Raw genomic sequence first — 16,039 nt, forward strand, 5'->3', positions numbered from 1 at the left:
AAAAATATATTGAAATATTTTTTAAAAATCCAAAAATGTGTTTTTTGATAATTTTGTAAAATTTTATGATACCTCTAACGTTTCTATAAAAAAAATTCTTTTAAATGGCAGGTACCGTTAGTTTTGGTCCTCAAAAAAAAAAAAATCAATTTGTCCTCTAAGGAATCACCCAAAATTGTTAACTACCACAAGTTTGAAGACAATCGCTCCAGTAGTTTATTTTCGAATCCTTACCTTGCCCTATAGTATCTGTATGCTATATCGCAAGTAAAAAAATTATAAAAGGCTTGAAAATCGGGTTGGGGTCAAAATTCTGCCGGGGTCAAAATTCTTTTGCCAAAATTCTGCTTTTTAAAATTCTGCTTTCAAAATTCTGATTTTTAAAATTCTGCTTTTCAAAATTCTGCTTTTCATAATTCTGATTAACAAAATTCTGCAAAAAATTATAAAAGGGTTTGGAAAATGTTAAAAAGCGCGAGCTTTTTAACATTTTTCCAACCCTTTTATAATTTTTTGCAGAATTTTGTAAAATCATCATCTCGCAAAATTTGCTGCTTATTTGAGATTAATAACTTACGAGTACTATGTCAATTTTTGTAATATTAATTGTTTTTTTTTTTTATAAATCCACATTGAGAAAAGGTCTTTAATGATAAATATCTTCGAAAAATAATACCTAATTGAAATTTTTTTAATTAAAGAAAGAAAAGGAATATTCTTTATCACACAACATCGTTTCTAATTAGTTTTCAACGGTATGTTTATAGATGTGAGTTATAAGAAATTCAGTCTTCTAGGCAGTTTGGAAAGTACCAAGCTTAAATTACATTAAGGAAATGTATTTTTGTTAAGTAAACGCATATACTATGAAAAAAGAATTTTCTTGAAAAAAGCAGAATTTTGAAAACCAGAATTTTGAAGCCAGAATTTTGACCCGATCGATCCCTTGAAAATCTTACTGTCTTTTTTATTCGACGTTATTAGTTCATGTGGATCTGGATAAATTTTACACGTACATTATGTATAACAAAAACAACACTTAATATACTTCTTTATATATAAGGATCATTTTCATTGAGCCAAAAAATAGTTCCTGCATTTGCCTGTATACCATCTATCGTTGAAATTTTGTATAAGGCCATATTAAAGAATTATGAATTTTATGAATTTTTATAACCCAGTTACAAAGAACTTAATTGTTTTTTTTTTTTTTTTTTTTTTTTTTTAATAGACTCCACAAGTGAAGCTATACCATATTGTTTGTTTGCCACAATTAAGGAGCGTGACCAACCCTTGTAGTGTAAGATACTAGACCGCCTTGTGTCACTTTGCAAGTGGCATGTGTGTGACAAAATAGAAATTTCACTCAACACTTACTGATTCAGATATTCATAGTTATAACAAACTCCAGAGCTGGTTAAATTTTGACGTCTGCATTCCATGGGATCATATAAACAATCATCTTTTCGCAATTGACACAAGGTCTTAAGAACTACCTACCATATGGCTGAAATATGGCATTATGACGCTTTCTATATGTGTTACTAGGGGACTAGGGTACGTTTACATTATGGAATTAAGACACATAACAATATGGTAAATATGGAAAAGTAACAAATGTCCCTTTATTTGGCTATGACTCTATGTCACTTCGCAAAACATGCTCTTATGCCAAGACAACGTTTCATTGTGATTGATATGTGTAAGGCCTTCATTGAAGTCTTTTGCACAGATTACACGGTGTAACACTCAAAATATACGCGGGCGGAGACCTATCACGTTTTGTAGAGCTAGTCGCACTGATTACGAAACGGTATTTAAAAAGTCCCTAACACCCCCAAAATCCGGAGTTAAGGGCAAAAAACGGTTTTTTTTTACCTTCACCCATTGAAAAAAATCTAGCTTCGTCAAATTTTTACCCATTTTCGATTTTTTTACAGTTTCTGATAGGAGATAAATAAACCTTTTCAATGTATAAAACATGTAACTCGGTTAAACCACCTAGAATTTATAAGCTGTCAAAGTTCAAAAATTCCATTTTTTTTCGTCATTTACCCAACTTCGACATCAAATTAAAGTATATATTTTCACAACAACATGCTGTTTTAAAAATATATTCTAAAACAATATTTATTTCCAAATCAAACGAGTTATTTCTTATGAAAATCAGGTTAAAATTGGCTTAGAAAAAAATTTTACGATTTCAACCCAGATACAGAAATTCGAACTTTTAGGTATAGAACAAAAATGTTGTTTTGGCACGTAGTAGTATAACTTGGGCGCCAGGATTTGGTAACGGATTTTTGTAGAGGAGTTCAATACAAACATTTTTTTTCTTTGGGAGAAAATTGTTGAAAAGGTTTATTTATCTCCTATTAGAAACTGTAAAAAAATCGAAAATGGGTAAAAATTTGACGAAGTTAGATTTTTTTCAATGGGTGAAGGTCAATAAAACCGTTTTTTGCCCTTAACTCCGGATTTTGGGGGTGTTAGGGACTTTTTAAATGCCGTTTCGTAATCAGTGCGATTAGCTCTACAAAACGTGATAGGTCTCGGCCCGCGTATATTTTAAAACCTCATTTTTGTAACATCGTGTTATTACTGTAGTGCCAAAATAGAAATAACGTATTACCACGCTTTCTGCCAGGGGCGTACGCACCATTGTGGCAAGCGGGGCTGTGCCCCGGCTCCCCAACTGACGCTAGGGCCCCGACTGTAGACAATACAGAGAAGGAAACTGTTATTATAAATAAAGAAGAAAAAATATTACCTCAGGGGCCTCAAAAAAATTCTACCAAAATAATTTAAGCGACCAACAAATAATATTTCTGGAGCCCACAAAAAAAGAGAATGGCGTATACATATCCTTTTTAAAAAACTTTCTATAAAAAAATCTTAATATCCCGGGGCCCCGGCAACTCAACGTACGCCTCTGCTTGCTGAAAGATGTAGAGACTCTTTTCTTCTCTTCTTTCATTAAAATTCCATTATTTTACATTTTTCGTTCTCGAGAAAATTTGATGAAGTTAACTACTCAAGCCCTTTTGTACTCGCAAATAACCATTTTAGTCTGGAACTTAAGGCGCTATCATTTTATTAACAAATCTAGATTGATCGTTTACACCAAAAAATTAATCCTCTTTATGTTTTTGCATAATAAAATCATATAAACAATGTCCTAAAATAGATACTTACATAAAGGAACAATATTATTCATTGTTTTCTAAGCTTAATTGGTATAAACACCACTATCTTTATCATTTAAATAAAATAAAATATCGTAATGCAAATTCAAACTTGTATACGGGGTGTCAATATTATAATAGGCGAGAATTGCAAAAGCAAACGTATTCACTACAAGCTACAATGACGCCTTCATATCTATTCGCCGCACACTGCCACACTTTGCTTACCTTTTCTTAATTTATTTTTAAGAACTTTTAAAAATCTCGTCGAGGTATATTCAAGGTGTACACTTTAAGATCACTGAACCTTTTACATGTCAAATATTACCTAGTTGTTGAGTTGCTTTCTATACCTATAAACTATACATACTATATTATGGGATGCCTATACCTATTCAATTTCATCTCACTGCAGTGAAAAACCTTTTTTTTTTTCAAACTAACCAAACCGGTGCATTTTCCACCACATCAAGTTAAAGACTTTCATGACCCAGCTGATGATGTTTTCACTCTATCAAAAGTGATTTCGATGGGAACAGCATTATACACAAAACACATTGTAAAGGTACTTCGCAGATTGTATAGTAGTGATATTCGCATTGAGTATACCTATACAAATATCACTGCCCTCTCTTTCCATCTGATCGACACATAAAATATAGAAAGAAAATAAAATATAACTTTAAAAATCCATTCCAAGGTATCCCGCGAAAAACTTCATCACGATTCAGATGCTGGTCAGGTTTTTGTTAATCAAACTTATTCGAATACAGACCTTACAATACCGTCAACAGTATACAAAATCAAACATCAAAATCCAGTATCCACCGATTAAAGACGTGCACATAAGCTTAAGTTTATAGTTTAGGAAGTAGAGTTGCTTCATAGAAGTAATTCATAATTATCTTATATATAAAAGAGAGTTCGTTAAGTGTGTGTGGCCGATAAACTCGAGTTTGGCTGGTCCGATGTTGATAATTTTTTTTTTGTTTGAAAGGTATTAATATGTAGATGGTTTGTATCTAAAAAAATAATACCTTTTCTTCCATCTTTACCTAGCTGTCAATTTATACGAGTGAAGAAACACTCTCGGTTTTTAAAAATTTTAACTTAGCTTAATTTATTAAGACAGACTTGAAAATAATTATTAATTATTATCGTTTAAATCCTGACTTTGGCATTATTATTACTCAGGATTAGAAAAGCGTCGTGTGACATTTAATCCACATTTGCAATACAAACATGAAATGTATAATCAAATTCTGATCCTCGGTCTTATTTTTACGAATAAAACACTGGCACAATTTGGAATGTTTGCTCCAAATCGTGCAGAGCAAGATTTTCTTGAAGTGGAAGGACGATTGCATTGAATTAAAAATGTTTGCGTAAACTAATGTGCCGAAGTTAAACGGTCAACAAAAGTATGTGCACGAAACAATTAAACAAGTTGTGATCATTCAGAGGCTGAGTTTGTGTTTTTCATATGCACCTGGTTCCTGATGGTACGGAAAAAACATTTTTGCTTTATTCATTGCATCATCTAAAAAAATAAAGAAGTACTGGCTCTGGCTTCTCCGGGAATTAAATGGTACCCGTAAAGTTCACTCTGCTCTTAAGTTGCCTTTGAAACCTAAATGTTATAGATATTTCAAAAGAATTGGCAATGACCAAGGTTTTGTAACATTGTCAGGTTATTTTGTAAATGAGAGCACAATGGCGCACTTAAATCAGTTGAAGCTTTAGATTTCACCTTGATGGATTTGCGATAAAGTAAAAAAATATTGGTGGAAGTGGGGGCAAGACCGCCTATGGCGGCAAGATAGGGTTCCCGTCCCGATTTCGGCGGGACAGTCCCGACATTTGGACCTGTCCCGATTTACAAAATGTTCCGATATTGTACCGACATTCTGTTTTTTAATCCGTCTTTGTTTGAAATCGTTCGGCAAGAAAAAAATGTGACTGCGTAATGAATCACTATTGATGTGCAGCAATTTCAATTCATTTCGAACAATAATCATATTTATCAAACATCTTTTTTTAAACCGTTAAAACAGAAATACAATTTTGAAATGTCAATGAAAAGTACATTTTTGAAACCTTTTTGTGGAAATATATTGCCACTTTTATTATAAAACGTGTATAAATGAATAGTAAAACTACCGGTCCATTTTTACAAAACATGTTTTTGAGATATTTTGTGGCGTCTTTATGTTTGTAAGCACTATAACTTTTGTTAGAGTTCAGAAAATTGAAATGTGTATAAATAAAAAACTATAGTGGATAGTATAAATAAAAAACTTCCAGCTTTGCAGATAAAAAGCTTTTAGCCTTATATTTTAAGTCCGCATTAAAAATTAGAAAACTGTCAAAACATGGAATTTTCACCATCCGCAAAAATGTAGGAAATAAGTTTGTTTGGTGTCCAGATTTGTCCCCCCTTTTAAAACCTATCTGGCAGCCATAGGGCAAGACCGTTTTTGTACTACGTTGTATGAAAAAAAGTAAAACTGGCAACACTTGTAATATAAATTACGTGCCTTTTAGTATAATCGATCATGTCTGTAAGTTTTACCAAGTTTAGTTGAGGCGCCGAGGAATTATGGTAAATTTTGTGATTTTTCATCAAATTGTTATCGTTCATGTGAAAATTCAGTTGTATTTTTAACAGTGAAAAAATTAAAATTTTTAACTTTTTCTTTTTTTTTATAATAGAAAGTCAATATTCAAAAGTATTTTCTGCGAAAGAAGAAGTTATAAAGATAAATTTAAAAAAAATAATCCAGGACATCAGACATGATATGACTGGGGCAAGACTGGCCATGAGCGAAATTGGAAGCTGGTAGCTTTAAAAAAGTGAAAAAAGAAGTACACCGTTAAATCTTCCAAAATAACTAAGCGACAGGAGCCAAATAATACTGTAAATCACTTACGGCCGATTTCTTCACAGAGTCCTAGCGCTAATACCGGTCCTAGTCCTAAAGTTAGTACTGAAATCGGTATCAACTCATTTCTTCACTCAGGTTCTAAGTCCTAGAAGTGTCAATATAGGACCGAGTACTAGTTAGGACTCGGTACTAGCTAGCTCCTCAAAATTAGGTTATTATACCAATCGTTAGTACTCAAATCGGTACCAAGTGATTTCTTCACACAAGTACTAAGCTATAGGACTGTCAAATTAGTACCGAGTATTAGTTAGGACTCGGTAATATTTAGGACCTCAAAATCGGTAGTCTAGCGGCAGTAATACTAAAATCAAAGCAATGAATTTCATTTTTTAAGAGGTATTGCAGTTTTTTTTTTCAATTTTTTGAGTGTTGTTTCGCTTGACAAGCATTTTGGGAGATTTTAATGACTTGTATTTTTAATATTTAACAAAAATGGCAAATGCTATGCCAGAACGGGAAGAACAAACAAATGTACACTGCTTAATAAAGAAGTATTTCTACATTTCTCATTCTTTCGAAAAAAGACAATTAAGTCTAGAAAGGCCCTCTTTACGTAGACATTCTACATTTACATTTCTCGACACCCGACATCCAACTTCCAGCACAAAATATGCTTGCTTTAAGAATTCTGTTTATGGATATTGCGGAAAGCCATTAACAATTAAATTTACACCAACGTCTTGAAACGTGTGGTCAGAAAACCTACGGCTGTCTCGTGCTCGCCAACATGCCATGATAAAATAATGCTAGTCGCATTATAATAGAAAAAGACATAATCACAAGACTGCGTTTTTTAAACTTGTCTTTTTATTTTATTTTTATTAAAATACGTTTATGTTGCAAAAGTCTATAAAAAAAACTCTCTTTAACTTAAGATGGATCTGCTGCATTAAAATCGACGGATCCGCGTTTCTTAGCCTCGTCTACATTTACCAGATATTCAGCATTCATGAATGTATTCTTGACAAAACTCATTGAATTTTTTTTTCTTGTTGGTTTCTTGTGAGTTTCATCACATTATTTTTTCTTTTTTATTATTTTATACTTTTTTCTATTTTTAATTTTGTAAATTCCCTCAAAAATATCAAAATAAAATTTTTCATTTATCAAAATATTGTCAGAATGACAGTTAGACCAGTTTTATACGTATTAGTTCTTAGGACGCTCTTGTGAATTTAGATCGGGTCCTATATGTGTGAAGAAATGCTCGGGTCCTAACTTTTCATTAGGACCGAGTACTAGTACTAGTACCTGGTCTAGCTAGGTCGGGTACTAAGCTGACTTGAGACTTTTGTGAAGAAATTGGCCGTTACACTATTATTTAGAAGTATTATATGAGGAAGAAGAATTTGCAGACTTTATTTGTAGGTACCTTTTAATTGCAACTGTTTTTTAGCTCAAATCCAAAATATTGTTGGATTAAGTGCAAAATGTGTACCAAATGGAACCATAAAGTTCTATTTTGTTCATAAATGCACTCAGCGAAGCGGGTGGGGTTAGCTAGTGTTTTATAATATTGGATTACACAAAATAAACAGTTTCTGAATTGAAATTTAAGGTTAATTTGCCAAATTAAATCGAACTAATCAGCGTAATTGATAAATTGAAACATAGGTGCATCACTCTGGGTCTGGACTTACAAAAGTACACATTTTGCAGAAAGATTGAGCTTTTTCGGCGTAAGCACTTCATCTAGAAAAGATGATAAAGTTTGATAAAAAAAGGCCCCTGGTGTTTAAGTTTAAGTAAATTTAAAATTCAAATCCTCTGTATTCTTTCAAATCAATCGACTTTTTATGAAATAGGCACTATGTTCTATCGAACATTGTTTTTTTTTTGTGCATTTTTTGCCACCACAAAATAGTTAACATTATTAAAGGTGGTGGAAAGTTGGTAGTCGCTCTGATTTCTCATATGCAGTGTTAATTCGGATGATTTAAATGAAAGTTCAATGGGAAGGAAGTGAGCATTCGGAGAATTTTGGTAATATTCGTACTGATATTACATTCTAGACCACGGTCGATAATTTTTCTTCTTCTTCCTTTTTCTCGGCGCTGTTATGATCTCGATGTCGAGGGGATCATAACCTTCCCACGTTACTGCTTCACACTAGTGATCCGCCTGTGGGGTTCGCCGGGTTGACCTCAGAAATCGGCGGCAAGCCTCCCGGTTTTGTATTGTTCCGTTTCTGAGGCCAACTGAATGCTGGTGTTTTTGCATTTGCTTGTACCAGGAGTTTTTAGGCCTACCTTTCTTTTTATTTCGTGTTGGAACGTTATATGATATTGCTTTTTTGACGGGGTTCTCAGGATCTCTCATTTGAACATGGCACTACCAACTGAGTCGGTCGTGTTCAATTTTTTGGGAGATGGTATTTTTAACATGAAGGCTTCCTCGGATCTTTCTACTTCTAATTCTATCAAGCTTTGTTACTCCTGCTGTCATGCGAAGCATCTTCATCTCAGCTGCCGTTAACTTACTCTCATACTTTTTGTACATTGTCCAACATTGTGAACCGTATGTGAGTGCTGGACGCACAACTGCGGTGTAGAGCCTTCCTTTCAGCTTAGGGGGCATTTTTCGATCACAGAAGATAGCAGAATTTTCCCGCCACTTCATCCACCCTACGCTTACGCGATGATTGATATCGTCATCACAAGTACCTTCGTTATTTATCATAGACCCCAGATATTTAAACTTTTCACACTTGGGAAGCACTACACCATTCAAATAAATGTCAGGAATAGGCCTGTGTGGATCAGAAAATGGGCAGCATAGGTATTCTGTCTTTTTCGCGCATATGCGGTACCCACTACCTTCTAGAACATCCACCCATACATCAAGTGCTCGTTGCAGGGATATCGGGTCTTCACTTATGATGGCTCCATCGTCAGCAAAGAATAACTGATGCACTTTTGGGTCCGTCACTTTGCCTTCGAGCAGGTAATCAAGAACGGTAATAAAGAGCAGAGGACTCAAGACGCTTCCCTGGTGTACATCTTCGGGACTCCAGCTGCACATCTTACTTTAGTAACTGCTCCATCATACATGTCCATAATTATCCGCACATAGGTTTCCGGAACTCCTCGTTGTCGATAATTTTTGAAACCAAAAAAATCATAGTAGAATGAAACCCATTGGAAAAGGAGGTGAATATGTTAAAAATGAAAGGAAAAATAAATTGGCGCAGGGACATAAGTCCCCGGGACATAGGTCTCGAATTTTTTTTTCGGGACTAATGTCCCACTTTACTGGGTCATAAGTCCTGAATCCAATTCGGGAATTATGTCCCACCTTACTGAGACATTAGTCCCGAAAAAATGTCCCACGTATTTTTTTTTGCATAAATATATCTATAGAGATAGAGACTATTAGAGACTACAGCTGACGAAATAATAGAACCGATATGTTCTCAAGATTTTTTTTCGCAGTACCAACTCCGATGTAAGGTACGGTTACAAGCTGTTGGAAAACAAAAGCAAAGTTTGCAAATTTATTGGTTAGACGAAATTGCATCGTGACAAAATATAAACAAATTTATAAAGTGAAAGTTTAATAATTGAAATTTGTGATAATCGATATGAGTTATTACCAGGGTGAAGTAGAAAAAAATTTCTCAGATTCGAATCTCTTTAATTTGCACCACTCAAACGCGAAGCGGAAAAAAAATTTTGCCAACGGGAGAATCCATTTTGAGGTGTGGAAATAAAAATTCGCGCGAATTTTTTTTCCTTGGCAAACTGAAACAAGACAAATTTTATATAAAACTTATTCTTTGAAAAGTTGGAATGATATAAAAATCGTAATGGTATTATTTTGCTTTAATAAACCGAAACGAGGCACCTTTTTTTTTATTTTTTTCTGAAAACAATTTGACGTGAAAGAGAAATAAAGTCAAATGTTGAAAAATGGCTTTATTTCTCTTTTGAAAATTAAAATTATGCCAATTCTCGAAAGACTTCCTTATTTCACTTGGGCGTATTTCATGGCACCAAAAAATAATCTTATTGATTACTTAGTACCTATATGAACTGAACATTTATAGTAAAAATATGTATATGAAATTGTTTTTACTTTATTCGGGACTTATGTCCCATTTTCGACTAAAAAATTCAGGACTTCTGTCTCAGTAGGGTGGGACATAATTCCCGAATTGGATTCGGGACTTATGACCCAGTAAAGTGGGACATTAGTCCCGAAAAAAAAATTCGGGACTTGTGTCCCGGGGACTTATGTCCCTGCGGCAAATAAATTACGGGCGAGCTGAGTTCGGGTGGATTGAGTTTTTAATGGTACAAAATAGTATATCTCGATTTCCGGTAAAACTACAAGTTCTATGGAAAAAAGTCGTATGGCAAAGTTGTACGTAATGAAAAGATCTACAACTTTCTTATGGACAATTTTTCACATAACCTCAAAATTTATGTGAAAAATTCAATTAACTATTCACGTGAATGAACTTGCTCCATACATTTGGAATCCGCATAAAAAATGTTGCGGATCAGTCACTTTTGGTTGTAAAAATTAATTCACCATCGTTAAAATTAAGCAAAATGCCACTTTTCATAAATTTTTAATTATTTCCTTACATGTAATCAGTTGTTTTTATTTTTTATATACAAATAAACACAAACAAAAAAAAAATTTTTTGACTTTCAATTTACTTCGTCGCCTTTTTTTTTAAGTTGACGTTCACGTGGACGTCAAATAGAAGAATGGCAAGGTAGAGTTAAAGTGAATCGAATGTGTGAATCGGATCTGAGATTTACGTGAACAGCAGAATAGGGCTGTAAGTTAATTTTTGTCTCATCTGAGAACTCGTTTGACCGTGCAATATCGGAACAACTATCTTGACCTTTTTACTTGCTCTATAGGGTAAGTATTGGTTTAGTGTAGAAAAAAAAATTCGAGGTTTTAATCAAAACCAACATTACGATGATGGAGAAGATGAAAAAAGTGGTTTTCGTCATGCCGTCCGTCGGTCTGTGCGTTTGTGCGTCTGTGCGTCCATCTGTACATCGAGCTAGGGCTGGTGATTTTGGTGATTTTCACGTGATTCCCTAATCCGTTTTTTTTTATTTTTTCAATATCTCTTTTTTTAAAGCAAACCTCCCATATAACGTTTTCGAGGTATTGCAATTTTCTCGAAAACGGCTCTAACGATTTTGATTAAATTTGGTGTACATAATACTCTTATTGATTCTAACAAAACTTGCGTTTTTAGTTTTTCTCAAAAAATTCGGAGAACGGAAATATGGCGTTGCCGTTTTTCAAAAATTGACATATTTTTTAAGTTCATAGATTTCATTAAAGCATAAATCAATTTTATTCAAAAAGTGTAAAATGTAAAAAAAAAGTTTAAAAAAAAGATTTTGAAAAAAAATTTAAAAAATTAAATTTTTTTAACTTTCGATTTTTTTTTATTTTTTTTTCTGCACACTAAACAAAATTTCAAATTTCCAATAGATACACTGCTCGTCACTTGAATAGAAACAACATTTTTTCTTAAGAAAATAGCGATTGGCGCTTTGGTGAGGTAACTTAGTAGATTTTTGGTTTTGCATTTTCAAAGAGGAACTTTTAACAAACAATGTTGTAAAAACAAAAAACCCAAAACAGAAACCGTATGGCTACAAGTTGCGATTTTTCGCATTACTTCACAAAAACAGTGTTTTTTTTTGCGTCACTTGAATAGAAACAAGCTCTTAAATAAGATAAAAATGATGAAAAATCATGGACAACACTAATTTTAGTAAAGCAGTATTAAACTTTGATATTATTTGCACATTATATCCAATGGTGGGCTACGAGCTACCATTAGACACCACAGAAAATGCATAAATAGAATTTAACATTGAAAATGCACTTGTACTGTACACAATCATGGACCTAATTGGAGAAAGTGATAAAAGTGTTTGGTAACTTCTTACAAATTAAGAAAATGACATTTTCTACAATTTAAGGATTGAATAAGTGAAATAAACTTTCGTTTTCATCCGGAATGCATCTGTTTTGTTTCTATTGCGTTGTTTTTTCTGGAACTATCCTTGTGCAATCTCTAAGACGGTTGTTTTTCCACGTTCTTAAACTTCCCAAGAGCTTCTACCATTATTTCTTTGTAAAAGTTTGCATCTTTTTTCGAAGCGTAAAGCTTCAATTTTGCTATTGCACATCATAAAAACAAAGCGTATTACTATAGGTAACACATTTTAGTGCCCTTTGGTGGCGATGCGATAAAAGTTATTCTTTCCAATGAAATAGGACTAATATTAAAGTGGTCCATCTGAGTTGGTATGTTTTCCTTTGAAAAAACACTCTTTACCTCACTTCTTTTCAGTTCGAATGCAACGATAAAATAGTTAACTTTTTTGTTATCTTAGTAGAACTTAAAATGTTGTTATTTTGCATTTTGAGGCTTTTTTAATGTTGTGCACCTTTTATAACTTCCATGATGGAACAAACCAACACATTATCATCGCACTAACACCACGTTTTTGACCGCTTTTAGCGGCAAAGTGAAGGAAATTGCAGCTAGTTGTTAAATTATTTTTTTTTCTGCTCTTGATTTGGGTCTCACCTGTCTTATTTTTTTATTTAATCACTAGTTTACGATATTTTAAAAATATTCTCATCCAAATTTGGCAAATTTTTCAATGTCTTTCGCGATTTTGAATAGTGCAAGTGCATTTCCAATGTTAGCTTCTATTTATGCATTTTATGTGGTGCCTATTGGTAGCTCGTAGCCCAAAATTGGTTATATTGTGCAAATAATGTCAAAGTTTAATATTGCTTTACTAAAATTAGTGTTGTCCATGATTTTTCATCATTTTTATCTCATTTAAGAGTTTGTTTCTATTCAAGTGACGCAAAAAAAACATTGTTTTTTGTGAAGTAATGCGAAAAATCGCAACTTGTAGCCATACGGTTTCTGTTTTGGGTTTTTTGTTTTTACAACATTGTTTGTTAAAAGTTCCTCTTTGAAAATGCAAAACCAAAAATCTACTAAGTTACCTCACCAAAGCGCCAATCGCTATTTTCTTAAGAAAAAATGTTGTTTCTATTCAAGTGACGCGCAGTGTATTTAAGATAAAGATACTTTGAACTACAAGAGCAAGTACGTGCGACCTAGTCGTGCATTTTATTTTTTTGGGAATATAGAAGACCCACTTGAAAAAAATTATTTTTTTTTAAGGATATCGAAGTTAAATCTTCTTCATATTCGACTTGGTTTTCTTAAAAAAACTTTTATTTAAATATTTTGATTCATTGGACTTGAACTTCGGAGATGACCCAAAAGTGTTTTTTTGCTGATTCATTCAACATTCAGGTGCCGGTTTCGAGGCTCATTAATTTTATTTTACTACAATTTAACAAATGTTTTGCCGCCTCGTGAGTTAAATAACTATAGTTTTTATCTAATTAAATCATTTTTTTTTTATTTTTGTACATTTAGGGCTAGTTTCAGAACATCTGATTTTCTCTCATGTAATTTAATTTGAATTTAATTCTCATTTAAAACATGAAAAGAACAACTAATACAAGTTTACAGTAGAGCTTACTTAAAAGAAACAGGCACTCATTGAAGTTAGTTAATTTTGAGTATTCATTTCATCTTAATTGAAATTCAGCTAATAAGTTACAAACTGAGATGGTACAAAGTTCGCCGGTCAGTTTGTTTTTACAAAATAAATAGGAACTGGTAAAATTATAAAAATCTATAATTTACAACTCTACCCATCTGTATTATAAATTTTGATGTTCATGTGTGTAATGGATACAAATTTTTTTTCTGTTTCAGTTTCCAAAAAACCTTCTCCATCCAGGCATTACACACAGCACAGCATACCTAGTTGACAAACAGCAAAAAAAAAAAAACCTCAATTTTAGCCATATAAAATCATTGGACAGCGTTATTTCGAACTTCAGTTCGTCGGTATCAACCGTCGACATTGGATTGTGCTGTCTCTGCCTATATTCTTACTTCAAGCTTAACTATACTTATACTTAGTCTAGCGCAAGCTCTTTACACCTTCGACGAAGAAACAAACAACATACAGACCTTCTTCAACTCTTCTTCATATTCAATTCAAAAGACGGACGCATAGTTTTTAGAAAGCGCGTCAAGAAAGTCTCATTCGTGCAACGACACCGTTCGCTACTGGTATAAGCTCTGTTCCTATATTATAATACTGACAATATTAATAAATCGGACACGGAAACTAAAGGAGTCTATTTTTTTTTTTGATTTCCTGTTTCCTTTTAAAAGTTTAAAAAAAAAATAATAATAATCCGACAGGTTGGTCCTGTTTTTTGTTTAACAAGTGATTTCTTGTTTCGTGATTCTTTGTAAATATTTTCCTTCTTATTGAATTCAAAATATAAAAAAAAAAATCCGTTCAGTGTTTTGTTTATTTTTGTTAAACAGAGTAACAGCTTTTCAACAAAGAAAATACCCATTAATTGTGTTTGTTTTGTGAATAATAATCGTTGTTTTAAATCGTAGGTCAACAAATCTTTTGAATAAATCAACAACAATTATATCGAGAGATCTCTGAGGTTGTATTCGTAGCATGACAAGCGGTATGCAGACGGTAATAACGTAAGTGTCAATAAATTTTGTACTTTAAAAATTAAATGCTATGTGTAAACAATAATTTTTTGTTTTATCCTATATAATTTAAATACTATTGTCGTCCAAGATGATTGTACTTTTTTTCTTGTACGTGTTTCTGAGCAACTTTTCACCTAAAATGGAACTACCATGAACTGATAATTGTTAAATAAAATTATTTATGCACTTAAATTATATAATTGCATTTTACTTGCCGAAATTTTGTTTGTTAATTTCATTGAAAATACATACTAATTGGAAGCCAATCAAATAAACAAAAAAATTAAATAAAAGAATTTAATTGAGATTTTCTGCTATTAAAACCTTGTTTATAAAATACAAGAGACGATTTGATTAATTTAGATTAAGGTCGTCGTATATTGTTGACTTTTTTTACTTTTACTTTTCTATTATTTTAAGTTAATTGAGCAGTTACAAAAAAAAAAACACAAGCAAATACATACATAATTTATAATTAAATGCCGCTCGTGTCTAAACTATTTTGGCGGTCTTTTTATTCGAAAATTTCATTCATTGGTTTAACTTAAAAAAAAAGTTGCCGATTCAAAAATTATACTTGCCTTTGGTTTTCTGAATTCAAAGATGTTTTTGTTTCTTAGAATATTGGCTATGATTTCAAACATCTTAAATAATAGCTACAAAAAAAAAAATGTTACTTGTGGTATAGGCAATATATATGTTAATTAATAAATTATACATTCGAAAACAGTCTAATATGAGATTACAATCAAACATAGCAATACGATGGCAGAGATTGCGAACAAAAATAGATCCTACAATTCTGTTGATCTAAATAAAAATAAAATAAAACAGGCTAAACGACTGGGTTAACTTTAATCTTAAGATCGTTTTTCGGAGAGCGATGTTTTTTGGTTAAAAATAACGGTGTACCATCTATGAAACACCATCGTTTGTTTTCTAAACCACCAAAAACCATCAATTCAATAAAAAAAAATCATATCCTCGTTTTTAGAAAAAAAAAAACAATATTTTGGTAGAATGGATATTTGAGAAACCCGCTTTTAACATTAATTCCCATAGAAATATATATTTTTTTTTTACTTGAAAATTTGAATGTAAATGGATTCTTTTTATATTTTCTCGAAAATAGGTCTAAAAATTTTCAAAATTAACGATTTAAAGGCTTGGCCACACTGGAGGGTACATGCGGTAGCGGTACGAGTAATTCTATGAAAAAAATTCCAAACTGGAACAACAACGTTTAGGTGTGAAATATTTTTCATAAAATTACGCGCTACCGCATGTACCCTTCGGTG

The 16,039-nt window shown here is 32.5% G+C and overlaps 1 protein-coding gene across 3 annotated transcripts in view; it reads left to right on the plus strand.

Moving 5' to 3' along the window:
* Positions 1-14,036: 14,036 nt before the first annotated feature.
* LOC129916874 (neprilysin-2) overlaps positions 14,037-16,039 on the plus strand; it is a 38,288-nt gene continuing 36,285 nt past the window's right edge. For 2 of the 3 annotated variants that reach the window (XM_055997069.1, XM_055997071.1), the window contains exons 1-2: positions 14,037-14,291; positions 14,634-14,729. In XM_055997069.1, coding sequence (XP_055853044.1) covers positions 14,701-14,729 — 29 coding nt within the window. In that variant the 5' untranslated portion in view covers positions 14,037-14,291; positions 14,634-14,700. The other variant, XM_055997070.1, reaches the window with a different exon arrangement.

Source organism: Episyrphus balteatus, chromosome 3 (assembly GCF_945859705.1).
Source record: "Episyrphus balteatus chromosome 3, idEpiBalt1.1, whole genome shotgun sequence".
In the NCBI taxonomy this organism is placed as follows: Eukaryota; Metazoa; Arthropoda; class Insecta; order Diptera; family Syrphidae; genus Episyrphus; species Episyrphus balteatus.